The sequence below is a fragment of the Nelumbo lutea genome, chromosome 6 (assembly GCF_056320005.1).
Source record: "Nelumbo lutea isolate HS-2025 chromosome 6, American lotus-T2T, whole genome shotgun sequence".
NCBI classification, from domain to species: domain Eukaryota; kingdom Viridiplantae; phylum Streptophyta; class Magnoliopsida; order Proteales; family Nelumbonaceae; genus Nelumbo; species Nelumbo lutea.
Window position 1 is genome coordinate 20,319,013 of NC_142689.1, and position 24,437 is coordinate 20,343,449.

Here is a 24,437-nt window from a genome sequence, read left to right on the forward strand (position 1 = left end):
AAAATCGGAATGTCATTTTAGGGTATGACCAAACCAATCAGGGGATCAGTCATGGTTCAACCAGCCCAACCATCCAATACAGCCTGGTTTTCTAAACATTGATTAGAAATCAATATTGGCAATAATATATTATAGGAGCATGGCTTTGAAAACCAGACCAAGAACTGAACCACTTTGACCACAATTCTAGGGTCAAATGGGTTCAACCATCTGGTCCAAACCCCGATTGGATGGTTTTGGGGTCCAAAACCAAAACCAAAGCCATGATCCATTCCTGGGTCAACCAGTGCAGCCATCCAGTCCGGGTCAATTTTCAAAACCATGTATATGAGGGTCATGATCTGATGGGTTTGGGATTATGAAATCTGAACCCAATTCAGGTTGGGGCATCTAAACCCTAACCCACACTGCACCTAAATAAACATGATCCCAATCCACCAGGTTTACCGTTTTAACCACCCCAATCCATCGACACCTCTCGTGTTATTTTCCATGGGAGATGTTCGCAATACACGATCGAATGTGACTGTGAGATCGGTGTAAGGAGCAAATCCCAATTCCCAACTGACCCACCACACAAACATCAACAAACAACCAGGCAATCTCATCACGTATTCATATATACATTCAACTTACAATTTTATAAATGAAAGTTGTGAACAATTAAACTTCGAAAAGAAAAAAAAAAAGGTTATGAACAAGCTCTCTCTCTCTCTATCACAGAAATACTTTTTGTTTGAATTAGTTTCAGTGGCATCACGCAGAAGTCTGTTCTCTTATTTGCCCTGGGAAGACAGAGAGGAATCAATCCATGGTCCCTCCATCGACATGCTCTTCTGCATCTGACCTTCATGAGATGTGATTGAGATGTATGATTGGCTGTCATGGGAGAGCTTCTCAAAGGCCTTAAATCTCAACTCTTCATCTGCTGAGCGCCGCTTGACGAGTGGAGCTTGGATGGCAACTTTACCTTCTATCATGCTTACTACGGCAGACATGGCTGGCCTGAGGGTAGGAGATGGATTGGTGCATAAGAGAGCCAAATTGAGCATTCTTAATGCCTCTTCTTTAGAATAGTTTGATTCAAGGATGGGATCAACAAGCTCCAAGAGATTCCCCTGCTCTTCTAACACATATGCCTGTAGTTCCATAAAAGAAGACACTATATTTTAACCTCATCAAAATTTTCAAACCATCAAAGTGCATATGAATTTGTTAGTCTGATGCTATACTGGTAGATATATGTGCATAACCAATTAACAAGCAACAGTTTCCAAGTTCTAGGTTCTTGACTAGTAAAAATAAATTTGCTCCATGAAGAACTGCAAAATGCTCAGCTTACCCAATCAAGAAGATAAACGAAATCATCCTTTGGCCTATAACTTGTGTTGCTCTTTCCGCTGACTATCTCTAACAACACAACTCCAAAGCTGTAAACGTCTGCTTTGTCAGTCAAATAACCCCTCATAGCATATTCTGGAGCCATATATCCTCTACGGGAGAAAAAAAGGAAGTGTGTCATATTATTGCAAACTTAATCCAGATAAAGATGTCTGAATCTTAGACACAACAATTCCTCGACACTGCATAGTCAAAAGTTTGCAACTTGCCCCTAGGAGAGATTTGCTTAAGCAACAAGCTACTGAGATCAGTGATTTGGTTTGTTCCACCCAATTGGTCAGCTTAGCAAAGTTCTCCAAGCTAGCCTATATATTGTTTCTTTCTTAACATGTGCAAGTTCTTTGTTTCTTTTTACTCTCGTTGTCCTACTGACAATTTAAAACTGATTATGTAAATATATTATTAAGTTGCAAACTTTCTTTGTTCATCTTTCAATAAAAGGATTGATGTTCTTCTAGAGGCACTCATCTATTTCTAATCCTGTTTCTTGAGATAATACATTAATACTATATGGATGGAAAAGCACCTCTTGGTATGTAGGACTGCTTGCTCTGATGCCAACTGATATAGGACTTAAATGATCAAGAGATGAGTTTAAATTTGTCAAGTTTCAATTAGGGAAAACAGGTCTAGGGTTACCAAGTTTGGCATGGTCCAGAATACATCTTGGACAAAAGGATGGAAATTGTAGGATTGGGAGTCAAATAAAAAAAGTAAGGAATATAGGGTTCTAGGTAGAATTTTGGGATGATATTTAGAGAGATGAAAGGGTGTAAGGATATATGGGGGCATCCAAATATGTGAGGGATTGGAGTTTGTTTGGCACACTCACCTAGATCAATTCCAGTCCTTAGGGAATGTTGAATGATCATCTTTTGATGAGAAACTTCTAGCTGTTTATGGATTTAAAGATTTCTTGAAAGATTAAGAAAGAAAATGGAGGGAGAAAGGAGAGGTAAAGTTCATAATCACTTAATGAGGTACCTAAAATCACTCTAGGGCATAGTTCTCAAGGCGACGCCTAGTCAACAAGGCGCTCTTTGAGGCTCGCCTTGCCTAATCACCAAGCAGTTTTTTACTTCCTACTATAAAATACTTTTTTATTCATTCTTTTTTGATATTATAATTATGAAATAGACATAATTAAACTAAAATAATCATTTTGTGTGTTTATACACTAATTTCTTTTTATTGTTTTCTTATTTATTAGGGTTTAATCAACACAAACATTGCTAAATGCTTCTTCAAAACCTGAATCAATAAGTAAGGAAGAACTTAAAATTTTATCTAGTCAGAACATTTTATTCTTCCATATATTCTTCAGAACCTGAACCAATAACCATTACTTTTTCTTTTCTTCTTTTCCTATAACAAAAATAAGGGTTCATCCCCTATATTTTTTTAATTTTATTTTCCTTCTTTTTCTTCTCATGAATATGTTGATTTTCTATACTTTAATATGAACTTTATACTTTTCTTATGAAAATTATGAATAATTATTAAGGAAATATGGTTATGGTACCTAGGAAACTACCCTAGAATCTATGTTCCCAACATAAAAAAAAAAAAAAAAAAATCCACTGCCTAGGCAACTAGGCGACAAGGCGCCCCCTGTTGCCTAGCCTCGCCTTGGTGCCTTGAAAACTATGCTCTAAGGCATGAGAACCACTCACCACAAATAGCATAAGCCTTATGATCTCAAACAATTTTCATTCACTCATCAGATCCACACTTTTGCAATTTAGGCATATATATAAACATTATAGGGGTAGCAAATCCTACTAGAACTAGGAAAAACTAAAATTAAATAGTTGCCACTATCATAAGAAAACTAAATAACTTCTAAACTACTTAACCATTAATTCTGAAATTTTAAATACATTGTTGGTCTATTTTCTGGGCCAATAGGTGAAGGAGATTTATTAAGGGCTGAGATCTTGGCTATGATGGAATGAGTGCAAAGAGCAAAGGACATGAACATCAGTAAATTGATTATAGAAGGAGATTCAAAGCTGGTGGTGGGATGACTGCAAAAGGAAGAATCTGGACTGTGGACTTATATAAAGGAAAGGAAGAAATTTAAATGGTTGACATAAAGCATGGATGTGAGAGTTATCCGGGTTAAAAGAACAGATAATGGTTTTCTGATGCCTTGGCAAAACAAGGGGCAGGAAGAAATCAATCATTTTGGGCTCAATTGTAATTTTGCTTTTTTTTAGGAGAGTTCAGAGTTTTAACCTCTCCTCCTTTGTAATTTGCTCTCTGTTTTAATGAACTTGAAGTTATTGATACAAAAAAGAAATTTTAAATACAACTAAAATATGACTAGATAAATCAAAGTATTAGAAAGGACTGCATAGAAACATGTAAAATGACTAAAACACCCTTATGACCTAAAAATACAAAACATTAAAATTTTCAGATAATTTCATATTTGGATCTTTGGGTAGACAATTTCTGTTTTGGAAAGTTGATTGATCAAAAATCAATAAATTAACAAAAAAAATATTCTAGCATCATGGACATGAAATTCCATGGTATGTGAAAACACAAAATGATAAAAGTACAGAACATTGGTTTTGAAGGGATGGGAGATCCATCATATGGATGGCCGAACCTCGCAGGGAGATTGGGCGAAATTTCAAAAATTTTCTCTCTCCCATTTGGGAATCGTATTCCCTGATTTAAAAAACCGCATTTTCAAGGTTCGTTGTTGAAACAAAACCGGACCATATCTAAAACCAAAAGGAGGGGGAGGGATATACTTGATACGGAATCAAAAGGAACTCCCAACGTAGGTGTTCACGCCCAAAGAGGATACCAAATCCGCCTCCACTGAAGATGACACAGCGTATATTTAGGCAAGATCAACAAGAAGGATTCTTCGGCAAGAACCTGGGATTCTTCAGCAAGAATCGTGTAGGGTATGTGAGGAAACTTCAGATTATTTCTTCACCAACAAAAAACATCAAGAACACTTCTTGATTACTCCAATAGGTGGAAATCGAACTAGGATGGTGCCAAGAGCTAAGGGAGAGAAAAGACTGCAGAAAGGAGTGTGTTTTCTCTGTGGAATTCACCCCCTATTTATAATCCTTTCAGGATTAGCTTCCTAATCTGATTAGGAATGATATTTCCTAATCTAAATCTTGTATTTAGATATGGACTCTCAAGTTGATAAGACCTATCTTATCCAACTACTAGTCCCAGTCAGATTATAAACCCAAAATGGCCCATTTTAATTAAACCACTTAAGACCAATTCGAAATGGACCTTAGGCCCATTAAGTCATATTGCTCACTTAACCCATTATATGCAGACTAGTTTGGTTCTCTTTGTATGGCGTGGGACCCTAGCATTGATCTACACATCACCCACATGGGTTCAGCCCAACCTTTGTTACAAGGTCTGGCCAAATTCACTGTAGGTCACAGTAAACCCCCGAATCCATCACCATGGGCTCTTAATGGGCCCAACATTTACACTAAATGGTCCTTGGGTCGAGTCATCTTGTGAAAACCCAAGGACTGTGGGCAGATGCAAGATTAACTCATCAGGTATTACCCTGAATGGTCTTACACTTTACCTCTCAGCCCATAATGATCATACACTACCCGACAAGAGAGAACCTCTCCCTCGGTTGCAAAGTATATTGTTGCATTCTCTATTCACATGGATCCTGGGAATTAAAACATTTTGCAAATATTTTGTGAAACCATAACATATAAGTATATTTCTATATAAATATATTTTGCAAAACAAATTTTAACACTTTGAAATTAGTTGCCAGCAGTTTAGGTTTCCATCAGAGAGAGTGCATTCCCCGACCGTTCACTTTGTCCGGCAAAGGGGCTGATCCTGTCACTGTGATCACCCACTCAGGTGAATTCTCGGATTGTCTCAACATACCCAGGTTTTGACCCGGTCAAGGATCTCATTGATTGGCATATCAAAGGCAGCCCAATCCAATACCTAGTGTAGTACCATAACCGAGTCTAGGGATCAGGTGTAACATTTCAGTTTTGCCCATCTATATCCAAGGTCCAGGGCAATACTAGAATTTGGTCTAGTTCAAGGTTTCAAGCAAACCCACACTGCATGTACCTCTGGTCTCACCCTGGCAACTGAGACAAGCCACCCCAACCAACTTGACGACACATCAGTGTCAGCCTTGGTAGGATAAATCTCCCCAGATCTATCCAACGGCTATGAAGATTCTAAACTAACAAAAGTCTCATAAGTGTCCAGTTTAAGGGTATTACACAAAAACATACCATAATAACATGAATCAATTATGCACTTTATTCGTTTACAATAAATGACAATAAGTACATCAATCTGATTGGAGATAAGGGCATACACTGTCTAACATGTTTAATGGTTTTTACAAAAAAACACCTGATCGTGAATTAATGTGTGTTTGTGCAGTTTTCTTTGTCTGTGGCACTAGCCTTGTGCATTCTTAATTCAGTTTTCTACTTTTAAAATCTTGACGGGTAAGAGTTGAGAACCTATGGTTGTGATTAAGAATTGTCCAAGTCCATTACACACTTTTTGTTATCCATTTTGCAATTTAAATCTTAAATACCCAACTTTTGCAATGTTAACCTAGCACTACTAATCTTATTTGGAAGATGACAGTCTTTTTTTTTGTGAAATTTAATCACATTTGGAGAAGAAATGAGTAGGAAATAAGGTAAATTACTCACATAGTCCCAGCTATTCGGGTGCTGATATGGGTGTTCTCTTCTTCATCAAGTTTAGCTAAACCGAAGTCAGATATCTTAGCATTCAGATCCTTATCAAGAAGCACATTGGTTGCCTTTATGTCTCTGTGGACAATCTTCAGCCTTGACTCTTCATGTAGATAAGCTAAACCCCTTGCTATTCCCAAGAAAATTTTACGTCTTGTTGGCCAGTCTAGCTTCAAACGATGTTCCTCACGACCTACATATAATGTACTCTTGTCAACATTAAGGATAGAACCATAGTGAAGTCAAGTTTTAATACAAATAAAAGGCTGAAGAAATTTACCAAATAGAGCACGTGCAAGGCTATTATTTTCCATGTATTCATATATCAGTAATAGCTGGTTTCCTTCAATACAACACCCATAAAGTTTCACCAGATTTGGGTGTTGCAAAGCAGATATCATGCCTATCTCATTTACAAACTCACGGTTCCCTTGTTTTGACTTGGAGGAGAGCTGCTTGACGGCAATTACAGCACCATCTGACAATATACCCTAAAATCAAAAAGGAAAATTTAAATATTTTTATTTATAGAGTTGAGCACATGAAAATTGAGAAAGTCAACGACATAAATGCCATATACTTTTCCTTTTCATATGCAAACTCGGATCATTGACTTCAAGGTTCCAGGACATGTGATATGTAAATTACCTTGTAAACTGGTCCAAATCCACCTTCACCTATCTTGTTTGCTGCATCAAAGTTCCCTGTTGCAGCTTTAATTTGCTTTAAACTGAAGTAACCTGTCTCTAATCTTCTAAGTTCTGCAAAATCAGTGATAATTCTTGTAAAAGTTAAAATATGGTTTTAGAAAAGAAAAGTGAATTTTATTTTCATTTCAATCTTTCATGGCCAACTATTTAAACAGATATCATGATAAATGTGTCTGCAAAATCAGTGATAATTCTTGTAAAAGTTAAAATATGGTTTTAGAAAAGAAAAGTGAATTTTATTTTCATTTCAATCTTTCATGGCCAACTATTTAAACAGATATCATGATAAATGTGTGGTTTTACTTATTCTCCTTAATTCTATTATGAGTTTGCTGTGCAAATTAATCTAGAAGGTTTAAACTTTAAGTCCATCTTTCTGTTCTAAAAAAGAGTCCATCATTCTGCTATTGGTACACCTTTCTGGCACCAAGCACTGTTCAATCATGCCTATATTAGTGCCAAAGTTTACCTACCATGGATAGCCCATCATGTGAATTAATTCTGATATTGTCATAGGGGACATTGCTTGATTCAATAGACAAAAAAAAGTGTAACCTAGATGCAACTGGATACAGGAATGGATATCAAATTTACACTATAAATTCAAGTATCCAACAAGATAGGGCACCCTTCTTCAGGTATCCAGGTATTATAGGTGAGAGCACAGATTCAAGCATGAAAGCAGCCACTTTGTGCTAAAATGATGAAGATTAGGACTATATCCAGTCCACCCACAAAGTCAGGATTGCCACTGGATACTGACCTTTTCTTATTGGAAAGTTTATTTTTGTCCTTGGGATAAGACAAATTAAAGTTTGACTAACCATCTTACTAGTTTCTACTTTCTACAGTTATAGATTTTTTAGATCACTTGTTTGTTCATTGATTCATTCTTGATCTAATTGAGCTAAGGTAGAAACATATGCATTTTCCAGAAAGTTTCTAGTGAGTGCTTCAAGTCCAACTAAGATTTTGGACTGGTCTAATTTTTCTTAGCAGTCAAAAGGTGAACTGTAGAGCTTCTTATTGCCTGGTCATCAATCCTCATTAACCTACATGTATGGCACAATATTGTAATGTAACAGCAGTTGTTTCACTGAATGTAGAACTTTGTGAGGCCTTTGCTTTTCAGTGTTTCCGTGCTTTGTGTGATGCCAATCATGGTGATTTTCAATTTTAATAAGAACACAGTTCTTGCTCGAGATAGAAGTCTTGTTAAAGTTTTGATCAAATATAGGTTCTCCCCCATGGTACCTTGAGACTTGATTATTTAGACGATTGAAATAAAAATTAAAATTAAAGTTGAAACTTGAATGTATACAATGCTTTACGAAGAATGCCCACTTAAAGCTCATAAAATATGGATTTTCTATGCATCATTATATTATGAATATTTAAGTGTAATGTCACAATATGAATGTACTTCCTACAAATTTTCTAGTATTTGAGCAGTCCCTAATCATCTTTTGAAATCCCACAAACCAGCCTAAATTTTCATCACATTCTATTTCACCCCAAGATGTTATTCTAAAATTCAGCAAGTAGCCATCTTTTAAATTGGTTGGCCTTACATAATATTTTGTATGAAATATACTGGATATACACATGTTATATTCACATGCATGAGATATTGGTTAGCATAAAAAAGGAAAGTTTCAACAAATGACAAATATCTTCCTTGTCACTTTTTAGTTTTCACTTTTCAGACCGGACATTCCATATGCTGCCATGGGTGACAACAGCCTAAAAACTGTAGTTCTACTTCAGGCACATTTCCTATTTGAGGCTAGTTCTCTAAAGTGAAAATACTGAAAATTATATGGGATATCAAAGTTAAAAGAAAAAACTATCATATTAGATGACTTGTTATCACTTGATGTAATCTTTGGCGTGTAGCTAACTTACAGGAAGTTCCATAAATTTAAAATCCAAATAATGGTAACGAACATCACATGGTACACATCCATCATACATAAAGGCCTGTCTGCTGTTTGATGAACAAGTGAAGTTCATTGGAAATATAATAATGTATTTATATTTCACTATGTAGTTGTAACATATGCTGCACTCCATGGGAGATTTTAACAATATCACATCAGGAAGATCAAAATGCCCATATATGACCTCCTTTTCAAATAAAGGCCCTGTCACATGAACTAACCACCAAATGCCAAAAAGAATAATTGTATAGAATGTATATTGAAATAAAAAGCACAAGTTCTAGGTATACTTATCTACCTTTGTCCTCGGGATCCTTTCCTCCCAAATAACCTTTTACCCATAGGAATATCAAAATCAATATGATAAATGTGCATGCAGCAAGTGCTATACCAACAATAGCTCCAACAGATAGCCCAGTATCAGGGTTGAAGTCTACAATAAAAAGGTCATCATTAAAACCATGTTGTCAAGAGGGGAATGGGACTGATATGTAAATGTCTAGATATACTTACTTGGTGTCACTGTAATAGCTGATATAAGGGGCCCATATACACCTCGCTCTGGAATGGCAGTAGTCCCTTTCCCTGACCAGTATAAGTGAATCTCTAGAGTGCTACCATTAACAATGACATCATTAAATTCCCTAATGATTCCTTTACCAACACCATTAGCTTCTTTAGCAATATTGAAATCCTTCAACCATACTTGACCCTACAAAGAAACAAAGATGCCACCCAAAATTCATAAACAAAGATATATTTCATTATTTAATTATAATTAATAATAGTTTATCAGCTCAGACAGTTAAACATAGATTTATCTTTTCTTCTAGTAAAGAGATTCAACTAAGTGGTATCTTCTCTTCCAGATTTCTTTCAGACCATGATCACTGAAAACAACATGATAACTGAATACTAGGTGATGGAAATCTGCCAACTCACTTGGATTGATACATCAAATATGCGTTCCCCAAGGCTGCTAAATGTCTGGTCATTTGTGTACATGGTTTCGGCAAAGTGGAGCTTCACTGTATAACTTCCCTTACGTAAGCAGAGGCCATAGTACCTAAGTGACAAAGGAGCAAGGCGTGCTGTCCTGTATATATCTGCATCAGTCATGTTCAGCACATTGTTTGTGGTAAGGTAATCAGCTTTGTCATTGTTTAAGTAGTCTCCTGTGGTGCTGCAAGCCCATCTGTCACTTGAGTGGTGGAAGTCTGATGGGCCCATTGTTAGTAAGTCATCTTCATAAGGTTCCCCATTAAATTCCACCTTTGGTCCACCACAATTAATAAACAAGGAATGATCTACATATGAAAGATAACAATATGTAATAATTGTCACAAAGAGAATATTTTATGGTAGACGTAAGTTAACAGTTGAAGGTCTGAGAACATTTGGATCATGTAAAAAGAAAAATTACTTACATTTGGGTTTGCTAGAGCAGGGGAGGTCCTTATTTAGGCACCAACTGAATCTACAAAAAGTTTTGGATCATTTATTTCCTTGATATGGCCTACAGTTGAAGTAACTAGGCTCTTAAGAGACTAAACACTTACTGGTTTTCTTCTGAAGATGAATAACTGGCAATTGTTTTGCTGTTAAACAATGTGAAAATGGAAGTCAATAGAAAACAGAGAAGAGGGTGTGGTAAGGACTAATTTAGATATTGTGTAGAGAGCATCTTACATATCTGGTTGCTCGCAGCTAGGTGTTGTAGAATATCCTGTAAAATTGTTGTAAGATACATCACTGCAAGACAGATGTGTAGAAAGTTAGACATACCAGTCTAACTGTAAAACTTGGAAAAGTCATATATAGATCAAAATCACCAAGTAGAGATGAAGAAATACTGCATAGCCAAATGAAATATGGTTTGAAGCTTTTAATAAAACATACGTACATATTATGTTTATTCTCCATGATCCAAGCTGGTACCAATCCAGTTAATGCGTTATTAGTGAGATACCTACATTCGTAATCAATATCATGTCTAGTTGCAACTAGAGCATCTATCTATGAAACAGGGATGATAAAGGACTAAATTAAAAGCATAAAGGAATGAAACATTTAAAAATAAAATCAAGATTTTTCATAAAAAAACCTTGAATTTATGTTTATTTTATTTTATACTTATTACATACAGGTATTCTAGTTTTGGCAAATGCCGAAGGTTCTCTGGAATTTGACCAGTCAATCTATTGAAGGTGAGGTCTCTGCAATGAAAAAGATTGTAGTAAGAAGAAAGTCAATCATAACATTCCTAAGGCAGATTAAAGTATATTGATTGGGATCCGGTAAAATAGATTGCAATAAATTGACTAGTAAAAAATAAGAACACAGGCAGTAGCACCACCTCTGCCTTTAAATTTAGAATTGGAAATAATAGAATCCCACCTTGTGTAAACAAAGCCTACTTAATCTAACATCTAAGCCTGTGCTGTACAACATTATGCTTGGAAAATCACAAGTAGAAGAATATTACCAACTAGGTGAACAAAGAAAAGGATTAGTTCTAAAATTAACCAATTTGGCAATGTTTCCACTGTTGCTACAGTAGTCCGAACCAGTAAGGAGAAGAAGAAGATGAAAGAACTGTTGAACCTGATAGCTAAACCCTATCAGTCGACCTCTTAATAGTGATTAGGCTCTAATTAAATGTACAAGGACTAAACTGCCCCTACTTAAGTATGGGACAGGGAACCTCTAATAAGACTGACACATAAGCTCATAACTTAACCAAGGTGAGTTGACTAATCTACCCTTATTCGGCTAACTCTAACACTCCCCCTCAAGCTGGAGAATATATGTCATATAATCCCAGCTTGTTACATATATAGTTCACTCTCCCTGAGCTTAAGGCTTTTGTAAACAAATCTGCCCACTGATCACCTGAGCCTACATGTTCTGTGCTTATCTCTCCAGTAAGAACCTTCTCCCTCACAAAGTGGCAATCAATCTCTATGTGCTGTGTTCTCTCATGAAAAACAGGGTTGGATGAGATATGGAGTGCAACTTGATTGTCACAGTACAACTTCATAGGTTTATCCATGTGGAACCCGATTTCATGTAGGAGATTCCTCAACCACACTAATTCACATGTAGTGTGTGCCATGGCTCTATACTCGGCTTCAGCACTGCTTCTAACCACAACCGTCTGCTTTTTACTCTTCCACGTCACAAGATTTCCTCCAAGAAATGTGCAGTAACCTGTAGTAGATCTTCTATCAGACACAGAGCCCGCCCAATCTGCATCCGTGTACCCAACTACTTCAAGTTTTCCTCCTGGTTTATACAATAACCCACGGCTCGGAGCTCCCTTCAAATATCTTACAATTCTAAGAACTGCATTCCAGTGAGATATACGAGGGTTCTACATAAATTGGCTCACCACACTGACTGCAAAGGAGATGTCTGGTCTCATGATAGTCAAATAGTTCAGCTTCCCCACTAGTCGTCTATACCTTCCAGGATCATCAAATATTTCCCCTGTATCACTGCTCAACTTAACATTTGGTTCCATAGGAGTCTCAACCGGTTTTGCACCTAACAGTCCTGTTTCGTCCAATAGATCGAGAACATATTTTCTTTGGCACAGGTTTACACCTTGTCTTGATCTAGCAACTTCTATACCCAAGAAATACTTCAATGTCCCAAGGTCTTTTGTTTGAAAATGATTTTGTAGAAAGACCTTTAGTTTGTCGATCCCCAATTTGTCATTGCCGGTTATGACAATATGATCCACATAGACCACTAATAAAATCTTTCCAGCTTCTGAGTCATAGTTGAACATTGAGTGATCAACCTGGTATTGTTTCATTCCAAAATTCTTCACCACTTCACTAAACTTCCCGAACCAAGCACGAGGCAATTGTTTCAACCAATAAATTTCCTTTTTCAGTCTGCACACCTTACCAGCCTCCCCCTGAGCAACAAACCCAGGTGGTTGCTCCATATATACCTCCTCTATAAGGTCGCCATGAAGGAAGGCATTTTTTATGTCAAGTTGAAATAGGGGCCAATCATACATAACTGCCAGGGAAATTAACACACATACAGAGCTAATCTTAGCCACTGGAGAGAAGGTCTCCATATAGTCCACTCCATACAACTGTGAATAACCTTTAGCAACAAGTCTGGCTTTCAAGCGCTCCACACTGCCATCTGGCGAGTATTTAACAGTATACACCCATTTACAACCCACAACATGCTTACTAGGAGGATGAGTAGTGACCTCCCACGTGTAAGTATGCTGAAGAGAAGAGAGTTCCTCCTCCATTGCCTGCCTCCACCCAGGCGAACTAAGAGCCTCTTGGACATTGTTAGGTATGGAAATAGATGACAATAGTGAAACAAACTGGCGATGTGAAGCGGAAAGGCGAGATACTGAAACAAAATTGAAAATGGGATGGAGAGTAGAACTACGTTTACCTTTCCGTAGGGCAATGGGTAGATCAAGTCCTAAGGGTTCAGCAACAGGAGCAACGACAAGATCCACAGACAAGGTAAAAGCTGGAGGAGGGGCCAGTGTCGTTCGACGTGTATACACTTGCCGAATTGGTGGTCGTTCAGTAGGGATCTGCACTGGATAAGGTGACGAGTCAACTCCAACAGGAACACCCGGAACGGGATCACTGACCGGAAGAGGAAGAGGAAGTAAAGGTGGAGACGAAGATGCTTCAATTCCTGAGAAGAAGGGAACAGACTCAAAAAATGTGACATCAGGACAGACATAGCACTTCCAAGTAATGGGATTGTAACACTTGTACCCTTTTTGAGTCCGAGAGTAGTCAAGAAAGACACACTTAATGGAGCATGCATCCAACTTGTCTATTCCAGGACTCAGATTGTGAACAAAGCACACACAACCAAAGATACGATGTGTTAATGGAAAGGGAGACAAGGTGGGGAACAAGATAGAGAAGGGAGACCAACCATGAAGAATAAAGGAGGGCATCCGATTAATGAGGAAACACGCAGTAAGTACAGCATCACTCCAAAACCATTTAGGAACACTCATGATGAAGAATAGACCGAGCCGTTTCAAGGAGATGACGGTTCTTCCGTTCATCCACCCCATTTTGTTGAGGAGTGGATGCACATGAAGTTTGATAAATGATGCCATGTTGTTCTAAATACTGTTGAAAGGAAGTTAGAAAATATTCACAACCATTATCTGAACGAAGAACTTTGATTGGAACACCAAGTTGTGTACGTATTTCAGCATGGAATTTTTGAAAAATGGAAAATAATTCACTCATTTCTTTCATTAAATAAATCCATGTCATTCTTGAACAATCATCAATAAAAGTGACAAAATACTTGTAACCATTATAAGACTCTATTTTGATCGGGCCCCAAACATCTGAATGAACCAAAGCAAAAGGACTCAACATACGACTTTCAACTCTAGGACTGAAGGAAACACGACGACATTTCCCAAACTGACACGACTGACACTGTAACACTGACAAATGACTCAAAGACGGAACTAGTATCTTGAGTGCCTTGAGAGAAGGATGTCCCAATCGACAATGCCACTGTAGAGGAGTTAGTGAAGTCTGAAGTGCAACTGACGATCCACCACCGTCAAGATAATACAATCCACCAGCTTCATGCCCCCCACCAATCTTCTTCCCCGTCCTGAGATCCTAAAAAACACAAGAGGAAGGGAAAAAAGTAACAGAACAGTTAAGAGTCTTGGTTAATTTACTAACAGACATAAGATTGAATGGAAACTTAGGGACATATAGAACAGATGATAAAGAAAGAGAAGCCATGTCAACATGCCAACACCACAGATGGGAGAGGAGGAACCATTGGCAAGGGTAACAGTTTGAGATGTGAAAGTTTCAGAGAGAGAAAAGAACACACCTGGAGTCCCCGTCATGTGATTAGAGGCTCCAGAGTCAATAATCAAGGGAGAGGTTTTAGATGACAGGCAAGCTATACCTGAGTGGGCAAGATTAGCAGTAGTGTGCTATGAAGTGGACTGAAGGAACCGCTCATACTCATCACACGATACACTCACCATCTCCCTTCCAGAAACAGATGTAGATGTGGAAGGAGTTAGTTCTGCTGGTTGATTATCACTGACATCAATCCCACCAGCAACAGCATGATTGGCCCATTTAGAGGGAGGGCGGCCATGGAGATCATAACAGAAATTTACCGAATGTCCTTCCTTGCCACAGTGGGTACACTTCCTTGTAGAGCTGCCTTTTTCTTTGCCACGGCCTCCCCCTGAGTCACGACCACCACCACGGCCAAATATGGAACCACCACGACCTCCTCGGGAGGCATGTCCTCCCCCTTTCGTACCACATCCACCTCCTCTGGCTGTCACAGAAGCTGATCTATCAGACTGTGTGGGATTCTCTGTCTGTCCCAAAGAAATCCTGTGAAGCCGAGCAAACACTTCCTCAAGTGTAGGAAGGGTAGAGCCCCCCAATATTTGGGCCCTAACTGGTTCATACTCTGATTTCAACCCCACTAAGAACCTTGTGACATCTAGTTGTTCCCTCTGTTGTTGTTGAACCTTAACATCTGGAGTGAGAGGATGATAGACATTGAGTTCATTTATGAGGTTCTTCATAATGGCATAGTACTCTTCTAGGGTTTTATTTCCTTGTTGCAGACCAAAGTACTCCTGATATAGCTGATATACCCTCGTAGTATTATCTTGCCCAGAATACAGCTTCTTGGCATGTTCCCATATGTCCTTAGCTGTATCTAAGAACATGAAGTTGGCACTTATTTTGGGTTCCATACTATTCCATATCCATGTCATGGTTTGAGAATCTTCCTGTTCCCAATCATCAAACCCTGGAGAGTCAACCAGTGGTTTATCTTCTTTCACATGCTTCACTTTTCTCTTTGCCTTGAGAAAAACTTCCACCAACTTGGCCCATGGAACATAGTTCTCACCATTCAGTTTAGTTGAGGTCATCTGTACACCTAGATAGTCAAAGGAAACCACCACACTAGGTTTCTGATCACTACAGCCATCTCCCATTGCTGCCATGATACTCTTTCAATGCTGCCTCTAATTCGACTTCCCAATCACCAACTAAGTGCTGCTGTCAAGAGTTTGATGTTCTAGAACCTACAGCAGTCCCTAAACACAATGATAGATACACACGCCCTACACCAACATTAATTCAGCACTTACTAACCACATGCAAGCTCTCTTACAACTACTCAATAGAGTTTGTGCATCACAAGCACCACCACACAGCCATAGCTGTCACACACAATACAGACCTGCTTTAACGCTTTTAACAGGGCACCACAAGACTAACAAGAACTCAACTAGTACCATTGCATTACACCTTGCACCATTCGGCCACCTACAGTAGCCCCTACACCATTCGGCCACCTACAGTAGCCCCTACACCATTCGGCCACCAGCAGCAGCCCTTACACCATTTGGTCACTGTAAACACAGCCTGTTCTTGGAATTTTTCCAAGAACCAGGGCAATAACCAACCTAGTTCTCTAGGCTCTGATCAGTCCTCTAAAGTTCTTGAAGATTTTCAACCCAGAAATACCAACAGCACAAAGAGAAGAGATAACCAACTTTCGTTTGAGAGCTTCAGCCAACCATTCACTGCTGAAGTTGTTTTCTTAGGAAAGGAGGTTCTGCGCACCAGAAAAAAAAAAAAAGAAGAGCTGAGATGTTTCAGGCCTGGGACGAACCACTTTTCTCCATTGGCAGCCCAGAGAAGAAAAGGAGAGAACTGAAGCACGAACTGAAACAGGTCATGAACCTTGCTCTGATACCATGTTTCTACTGTTGCTACAGTAGTCCGAACCAGTAAGAAGAAGATGAAAGAACTGTCGAACCTGATAGCTAAACCCTATCAGTCGACCTCTTAATAGTGATTAGGCTCTAATTAAATGTACAAGGACTAAACTGCCCCTACTTAAGTATGAGACAGGGAACCTCTAATAAGACTGCCACATAAGCTTATAACTTAACCAAGGTGAGTTGACTAATCTACCCTTATTTGGCTAACTCTAACAGGCAACAATTTCCATCTTTTTTTTTCTGAAAATGATTACCAACTTTTACAAATACAAATTGCCTCTTCTTTAAAGAGGTTTCTTCCTTGTGGTGTATTTTATAAATAAAATATACTCAAATTGGCTTGACTTTTAATTGTGTATGAAAACAAAACAAGCTAACAGTACATGGGAAGATATTGACATTTAGATGGATAATTGAATAACAACAAATATAAGCCAAGAAAACATGCTTAGACAATAGGATTGCAAGACAAATGGTAAAGTTCCTAAAAGGTCGGAAGAGTCCATGACCATTGCTATCTTTCTATATTTCAACCACCATTTGTGAACAATTATATTCTTATTTCGATATGAACAGTGTAGTTGTTCATTGCAAGATCCTAATAAGAAGGGTTTGTAGAAATTGATACTTGAAACTTGTAGACATTCCTTATTGCCTCAATTTTAAACATTGCAAGAGAACTGACCTAATCCATCATTTTGTGATTCCATAGAAGCCAAGCTTAGAAAAAAAAAAAGTCTAAAATGCTCAAAGAGAGCTCTAATGTATATGAATCCCACTATGATAACAGGAAGGCATACTGGTATCATAAAACTGGTAGCAATCAACTGGTATCATGGAAGTTGCTGATGATACTCTTCTGGTATCATGGAAATTGCTGATGTATTTGTTCAGGTCTTAATGTCTTTCAATATCCAAAAACCAGTAGGTAAAGCATCTCAAAAAGGATGTCTGCAGATGAAAACTTACATTCTCTTTATAGCTGTCATCACTTCTCCAATGTAATCAGGAATTTGACCAGTAATCATGCAATTTCTAAGTATCCTAAAGAACATAAAGAAAGCCAAGTAGCAAATGAGTGAAAGGAACCACAGACAGAACAATATAAAATTATACCATGCACATTTCAGCTCACAATTCACTCATAAGTTTCATGTCTTTGAGAATAGGAAAACTCATATTTGATCCCTTCAAGTCAGTAACCCTCCTGAAATTCAAAACTTATCATATTAGAAAATTCATACAGTTACTCTATCTTTAATGCTGTTATACTGATAGCTGTAAAAAATTAAGAAAGGTCACTACACTTGATATAGAAGTAAAAAATGACTGGAGCGTGGCCTCACAGTTGAGTTAGGCTTTTCAAAAGGGATATTGTAGAAGGAATAGGGCCCTCCAAGGATGTTCCCTGCATATCACTGCAACAGTTTAAAAGTAGAAAATCATATAAGGAATCTCCAGATAACATGATTTTTTTTCTATCACTGTTTTGATCAAACTCAGAAAATGCAGAACAATGGAATCTAGGTAAATTTCAAGTTACTCACAGCCTACTAAGTTTGGTCCAGTTTCCAATGAAATCTGGTATCCTCCCAGATATACTGTTTCCATCTATCCTACTGCATGCAGTAACAAATTTAGAATAAATCATTTTAAAATTGATAATTGCCCTAATTAATAATACAAACATACAAATCTGTCATGTTCTTCAGATTCCCAAATGTTTCTGGTAATGGACCAGTGATATTGTTTGCAGAAAGAAGGCTGCATAAATGAGTAAAAAACATAAATCAGTTCAAGTACTGCTCACTCAAAGTGAATATCTGGAAGACATGTATCCATTTTGCATTTAAGCATATAAGAAAGGGGACTATGGATTGTGTCAGAACTCAATCTTTTGTAGGCACTCCAGAAGCAACCTGATGCTTTATGGCTTCTTGCAGGTACCTTTTGAGTATACAAGAAAGGGGACAAAAGAGAACACAACAGCGCAAAAAATAACTCTCTACTAATGATCCTAAGCCCCCCATGGCCCAACACCCCCACCTCGAAGGGCAAAATAGAAAAAAGACAAGTTTGCAACCATGGTCACATCTCCACTCAATATTTAAAAACCAAGTTCATGGGACTGGTAAAATTTTTTCTCCCATTGCCAAGGTTTTAAAAGGCTAAAGGTGCAGTTGAGGCGTAATGGCTCAAGAATTAAAAAAAAAAAAAGATCAACTAAAGTTTTCTAAATAATAAATAAATATGGAAAATTATGGTTTGCTCCCCCTCAAAATTTCATTGGTTTTCTGACTGTCACTATTCCCAACTGTACAAATACATAAAAATTGCTGAGGTGGAGGAATCAATAAAAATCCCTAATAAAAAAACATATGGTATACTAAGATAGAATGATAGAATTTGCAAGCATCTATAAATAGAAGTCTATAAGTAACAAATTCTAGGCTTTTAGCATTAAAAAAGCAATCAAAACTATAAAGCTTTTACATTTCAAGTAAAAATTCCACATCATCAAAGTTTCTTTCACTTATGAGATCTTCAATGAATCAATTGGCACTAGAATTCTGGTTATCCTGTATTTTAGAAGAAAGGAAAGAAGTTGATTGGTTCAATATATACAAAGAAAAAAAAAACAATAAAAAAAAAAAGAAATCCATTAGGAAGAGTAAAATAAGAGGCAAAAATCAGGTGTATGGTATTTCGGGGATTTCTGGGCCATAGAGGGGATCAAGGCTCCTCCAGGTCCCCCCTGGCTCCCCTCCTGGTGCTATAGATTTCTAGTCACCCAAACCAAAAGTGTGGAATATAAAAAAAAAACAATTGATTTGGCCAAGAAGAGAGAATGATGAAGGTTCTTCTTGGCCCTTGTTGCATTGAACTCTAATAAAACCCTAAGAGAAACTAGAAACTCTATTTGCTCTATTAGACTATTAGCCTTTCATTGTAATCTCTTTATTTGGCCCATAATTACCATAATGCCCTTTCCATATGTTTCAAACTCAAAAGGAACTAAATTGTTGTAGTTTTTTGAGGCTTATGCCTTTTTATTCATCACACCTTGAGGCTTGAGGCTTACACCACTTTCTAACAAAAGCTTTAGCATCAACCAAAATTATGAGGCTAAAGCCTTGAAGCAACATTTGAGCACCTCACCTCAAGGCTTAAGACCTTTAAAACCATAGCATTTCCTTGTTTAATTTGATCCAATATCATCAATACACAACAAATTGATATTGATACCAAAATAAGTTTTTTTTTTTTTCTTTGCAATGAACTGTATCAAGGGAGAATATTTGGGATTTATGAATTACGACAGTATAAAAAGAGAAGCAGAGGAAATTAGAGCAAGAGTCTTACAGTCTCCTCAACCGGCTTAAATTACCAATCTGTGGAGGAAGGGTTCCTCCAAGCTGATTATCTTCCAAGACCCTGTAAGATCCGGATTTAGATCAGAAACATAAGAGAATTTGTTATCACAATCTTCCTGAATGTTAGATCATGACTCAGTACTCACAGCTCTTCAAGCGTTTCAATATTACCAAGTGCTTCTGGAATTGATCCACTAATGCGGTTTCCAAGAAGGCTTCTGCAATGAACAATAGTTACAGACTTTCAGTGATATCATGGTACCAATTGATAGTTAGAGCCATGGGACTACAAACACAACTAAAGAAGTTGAATTAGAGCTTACATGGTGACTAGAGGGATCCGAGCCCAACTGTCGGGAATGGTCCCATTCAGATAGCTGCGACTAAGATCTCTGTTTTAACAACAAAAAGAAGAACCAAACCTTATATTAGGAGAAGCCATTTCTCAACTTCAAATGACAGTTGGCGGGAAAATTTCGCCAATATGCTAAAGTGGTTATTGATCCGGATCCTCTACAGTCTACCTGTACAGTAGTAGACCATAGAGACAGAACGTTTACGAGTAGATAAACGATGTTAATTACATTAATCAACAACCTCTCTATTGACTCTGCTGATACGATCATAATCAGGGACGATCATGCCACACTACTGAAGAATTGATACAAATTTTAAATTCACTTACATCTCTTTTAAAAATGAAAGATTCCCAAATTCCTCGGGTAGAACTCCAGTTAAGTTCAGACCCTTCAACTGACTGAAATGCAGAAATTGGAAGGGTACCCAAATTAGAATGCAAACATAAATCCTAAAACTGGCTAAGAAAGCTAAGACGAGAGAGAGAGAATAGTGGATGGACATACATATTGGTCACGTGGCAAACAGTGGAGCTGTTGAAGGAACAGTCGCAGGTGACATTGCTAAATGTATTCTTATTGTCAGTAGTATTCCAGGTAAAACCGCCATTACAAGAAGTTGGGCTGAGGCGCCAGAATCTGTTATTATTCAAATTCTTTGATATTTGCTGAAGAGTCCGTACTGCCGAGAGTTTTAACCATTTTGTTAAGTAGCAATCTTTAACAAGTAACAACCAATGCACTCTTAAAAAAATAATAAGAAAAGAAAGAAAAGGTTTTGATTGGTGGCAGAAAACATAATTAAATTCTGCACTTATCCCAATTTCTTGGAAACCAAGTAACAACCTCCGCCCTGAATTTGAAATCCGTTAGAACTTCGAAATCCAATTCCAATCTTTTCATTTTTTCCCTGAAACTTGATAAATTTGGGAGTTCCCTCCATTTCTGCTCCAATTGGCTATGTTATTTTTATGGAAGGTTTATTGACATTCCCTAGTCAAAATCAGCTTAACATCAGCTTCGAAAGTTCTACTTGGAACTCAAGGATGTGAACATTTCCACCCAAAAATAAAAAACGAAAAGGATGTTAACTGTTAACATCTTTTTTCATGGGAAATTAATATATTTTTCTTATATATTTTATTGTTCAATCCACCCATAAACTTATTACAGTTGGAAGTTGGAACAGTAACAGGTGGGCCTTGCAGCATATATGTAACCTTGTTAAAACCTAAAAAAGTTATAATTTCAAAAATAAATTGAAAAAATAAGAAGTCCTCAATAAATAAAGTCCAAGAAACAAATTCCACGGAAACAGCCTACTGGCTACTGCAATTGGGCTAAGTCAAGTGATATCAAACTTACCGAAACTACATCAGTTTCCTGCTATATGGCCCAATTCACTTTATCAGTTTATCCGGTAACCTATTAACTAACATAGTTTTATTAACTTACTTTAAAATTAATTTTATAAATATTAAAAATTTCAAATAATTAATAAAAAGTTAAATAAAAAACAATAAAAATTATTAGCAGATTTAGCAAAAATTGAATTCCTACTCCAATTCCATGAAATTCATATGATTGGCCATCCTAATTCAAGGTTTATTGACATTCCCTAGTCAAAATCAGCTTAACATCAGTTTCAAAAGATCTACTTAAACCTTTTGAAAGTTTTTCAAATGAGATCTGAATTCGATAGTTTAAGGATGTTAACATATATCACCAATTTTTTATAAGTTTGTCAACATCTTAATTTTTATGGGAAATTAATATATTTTTGCATATATTATAATATATATATATATATATATATATGTTATGATTTTATAATATATTTATATTTGTATTTGTAATGTATATTTTTATTACCCGAGAATTGGTCTCTCATATGAAAAATCTTTCAGTATTAAAAGAAATGGTCCACCTAACAAACGGAAATCTTGTAGCATCATTCTGCTATTCAGATTAGGGCTATACACAGGTTTGGATTTAATCCGATATGAATTGGAGTCTAATTTGTTTGAATTAGACTTGGGTTTTTTTGGATCTGAAAATATGTTATATTTATTAAATGGATTTAATTTAGATATTACTTGATCCAATATGATTATATCAAGTTTTAGTATTAAAAATCTTTTAAATTAAAAGTGTGGTTTGGGTTTAGATAAAACTTATTTTCTATTTAGAAAATGTATTTAATTTTACATATTTATACTGATTTCATATGAACTTATTAAAATTTTAATCAAATCGGATATACAAGCCTCGTATGTAGCAGATGCAGATCCATTCTGGCCTGCAACCAAGGCTGTTAGCTTTTCCTGTAACCACCAATCACAAACCAATGGTCGACTTGTTGACTTGTTAGATCACTAGATGGGCCCGACTGACAATACATTTGATGGGTATAAATCAATGGTCCTGATATATATATATATATGAACACTTTACTTATTATACACTGTTGTAGTCACACTCACACACTGGATGAGTTGGTTGTGATTAGCGAATGGGTGGCTCTAGCCTGAGAAATTTGACCAAATTAATGGTTCAACATTGACTGGTCAACCAAGTCAAGAAAATCAACGGCTCTAGATTCTTGTACGGAATGCCCATCAATCCAGAAGACCAGAACGACCAGTCACTGACTCAGCAGGCCAACACTCAGCACTCAGCGGCATACTATGAACAGTATCACAAAAGCACAGATAAGATCATAAGACGGACTGCCGCTGTACGTAGCGATGGCAACAGGAATTGCAATCCAAATAATGAATCAAAAGATTTTGAATTCCTTTCTGTTGGAGTCAGATAGAAAGAAGCTAGAATTCGAAGAACAGCGAAATGGAGTCTGAATTGTTGAAAAACAACAAGGGAGGTGTGTTTGGTTGGGTGGAGATCTTCCGTTCAGGCAGAACAACAAAAAATGATAAAATCTGAAAATAAAGCACTTCTCGACATGGAAAATCTTGAAGACTTCTCAACCTATTCTATAGAAAACAATGTAGACGGACTACAACATCGCACATTTCGAATTTTCAATCGCTTATCGGTCCGATACCGCTACGATAAACTGAGACGAAACAGGACAGTTATAGCGGTTCCTTACAGTAAAATTAGCAATGAAAAGAAATTTCGTTTCAAAAACCGCAAGTTTCAATTGCAAAACGAAGGATGATTTCATCGGTCAGAGAGAGAGAGAGAGAGAGAGAGAGAGAGAGAGAGAGAGAGAGAGGGAGGGAGGGAGGATCAATTCTTACCTTCATCATCTGGTAAGTTTTGGGCCTGAGATCTGAACTCGCCGAAGCAATTCAATACGAGAAAGCAGAGAATAAGTGCAGAAAATAAATTGTTAGGGTTTGCTAGTAGAAGCACCGACACCATATCTTTCTCCTTCTGCAACACAACTCTTCCTCGAATGTTTGTTAGTTGTCACAGAGCAAAAGTTCGTTTCCTGACTTGTAAGGAGAAATTAAATAACACAGCCGCAGAGTCAAAATCGAAGTCCGAAACAAAGCCACAGGATTTCATATTTCTGTGAGAAAAAGTGTTAATTCGCCGCTAGAAAGGAGGATTGAATGAATGGTCCACTTTCAGAGAAAAACCAGATTGGTTAAACCGGCGATAGGAAAGGATACAGTCATATAAAGGACGAGACTTTCTTCTCGGCTGCCATAACGATCCTCCATGCCGCTAAGAGATCGTCGTTAGCAGTTGGTCGACCGTTTTAATGTTAAGAGAAAATTCCTGAACAGTACCTGAACTTTGGGGTTGTGTCCAATCAGTCCCCAAACATTCAAACGTGTCTCTACAATAGTTCGGGTGTCAAGCAGGTTCCTATCGTTACTTGATCGTTACTCAACCATCAACAGTTAAATGAAATGATGGAATTGCCCTTCATATTTCGAGTAAGAGAGATTTTAAAAAACAGACAATACTACCTTTATCTAAAAAAAGGTTTGTGCATCCAAGAGATATACTGTTGATTCAGAATATGAAGGACAATTCGATCATTTCACTTGGCTGTTGACAGTCAATTAACAGCAGAGAGACCTATTATTAGACATAAAATGAAAGTTTAGAATACTG

The 24,437-nt window shown here is 37.2% G+C and overlaps 1 protein-coding gene across 1 annotated transcript; it reads right to left on the reverse strand.

Annotated features, from left to right (window-relative positions):
• Positions 1 to 583: 583 nt before the first annotated feature.
• LOC148847803 (putative LRR receptor-like serine/threonine-protein kinase At1g53440) lies at positions 584 to 24,051 on the reverse strand. Its single transcript, XM_088952331.1, has 24 exons — positions 23,609 to 24,051; positions 20,853 to 21,027; positions 20,675 to 20,746; positions 20,313 to 20,381; positions 20,136 to 20,207; positions 19,979 to 20,050; positions 18,308 to 18,379; positions 18,163 to 18,234; positions 17,962 to 18,033; positions 17,751 to 17,822; positions 17,585 to 17,659; positions 10,950 to 11,021; positions 10,709 to 10,774; positions 10,495 to 10,557; positions 10,365 to 10,403; positions 10,233 to 10,282; positions 9,748 to 10,112; positions 9,319 to 9,517; positions 9,104 to 9,238; positions 6,804 to 6,916; positions 6,436 to 6,646; positions 6,111 to 6,348; positions 1,343 to 1,493; positions 584 to 1,139 (listed from the first exon to the last, which is right to left on the reverse strand). The coding sequence occupies exons 1-24, from the start codon at positions 23,730 to 23,732 to the stop codon at positions 777 to 779; spliced, it is 3,012 nt and encodes a 1,003-aa protein (XP_088808457.1). The 5' UTR covers positions 23,733 to 24,051; the 3' UTR covers positions 584 to 776.
• Positions 24,052 to 24,437: the final 386 nt, after the last annotated feature.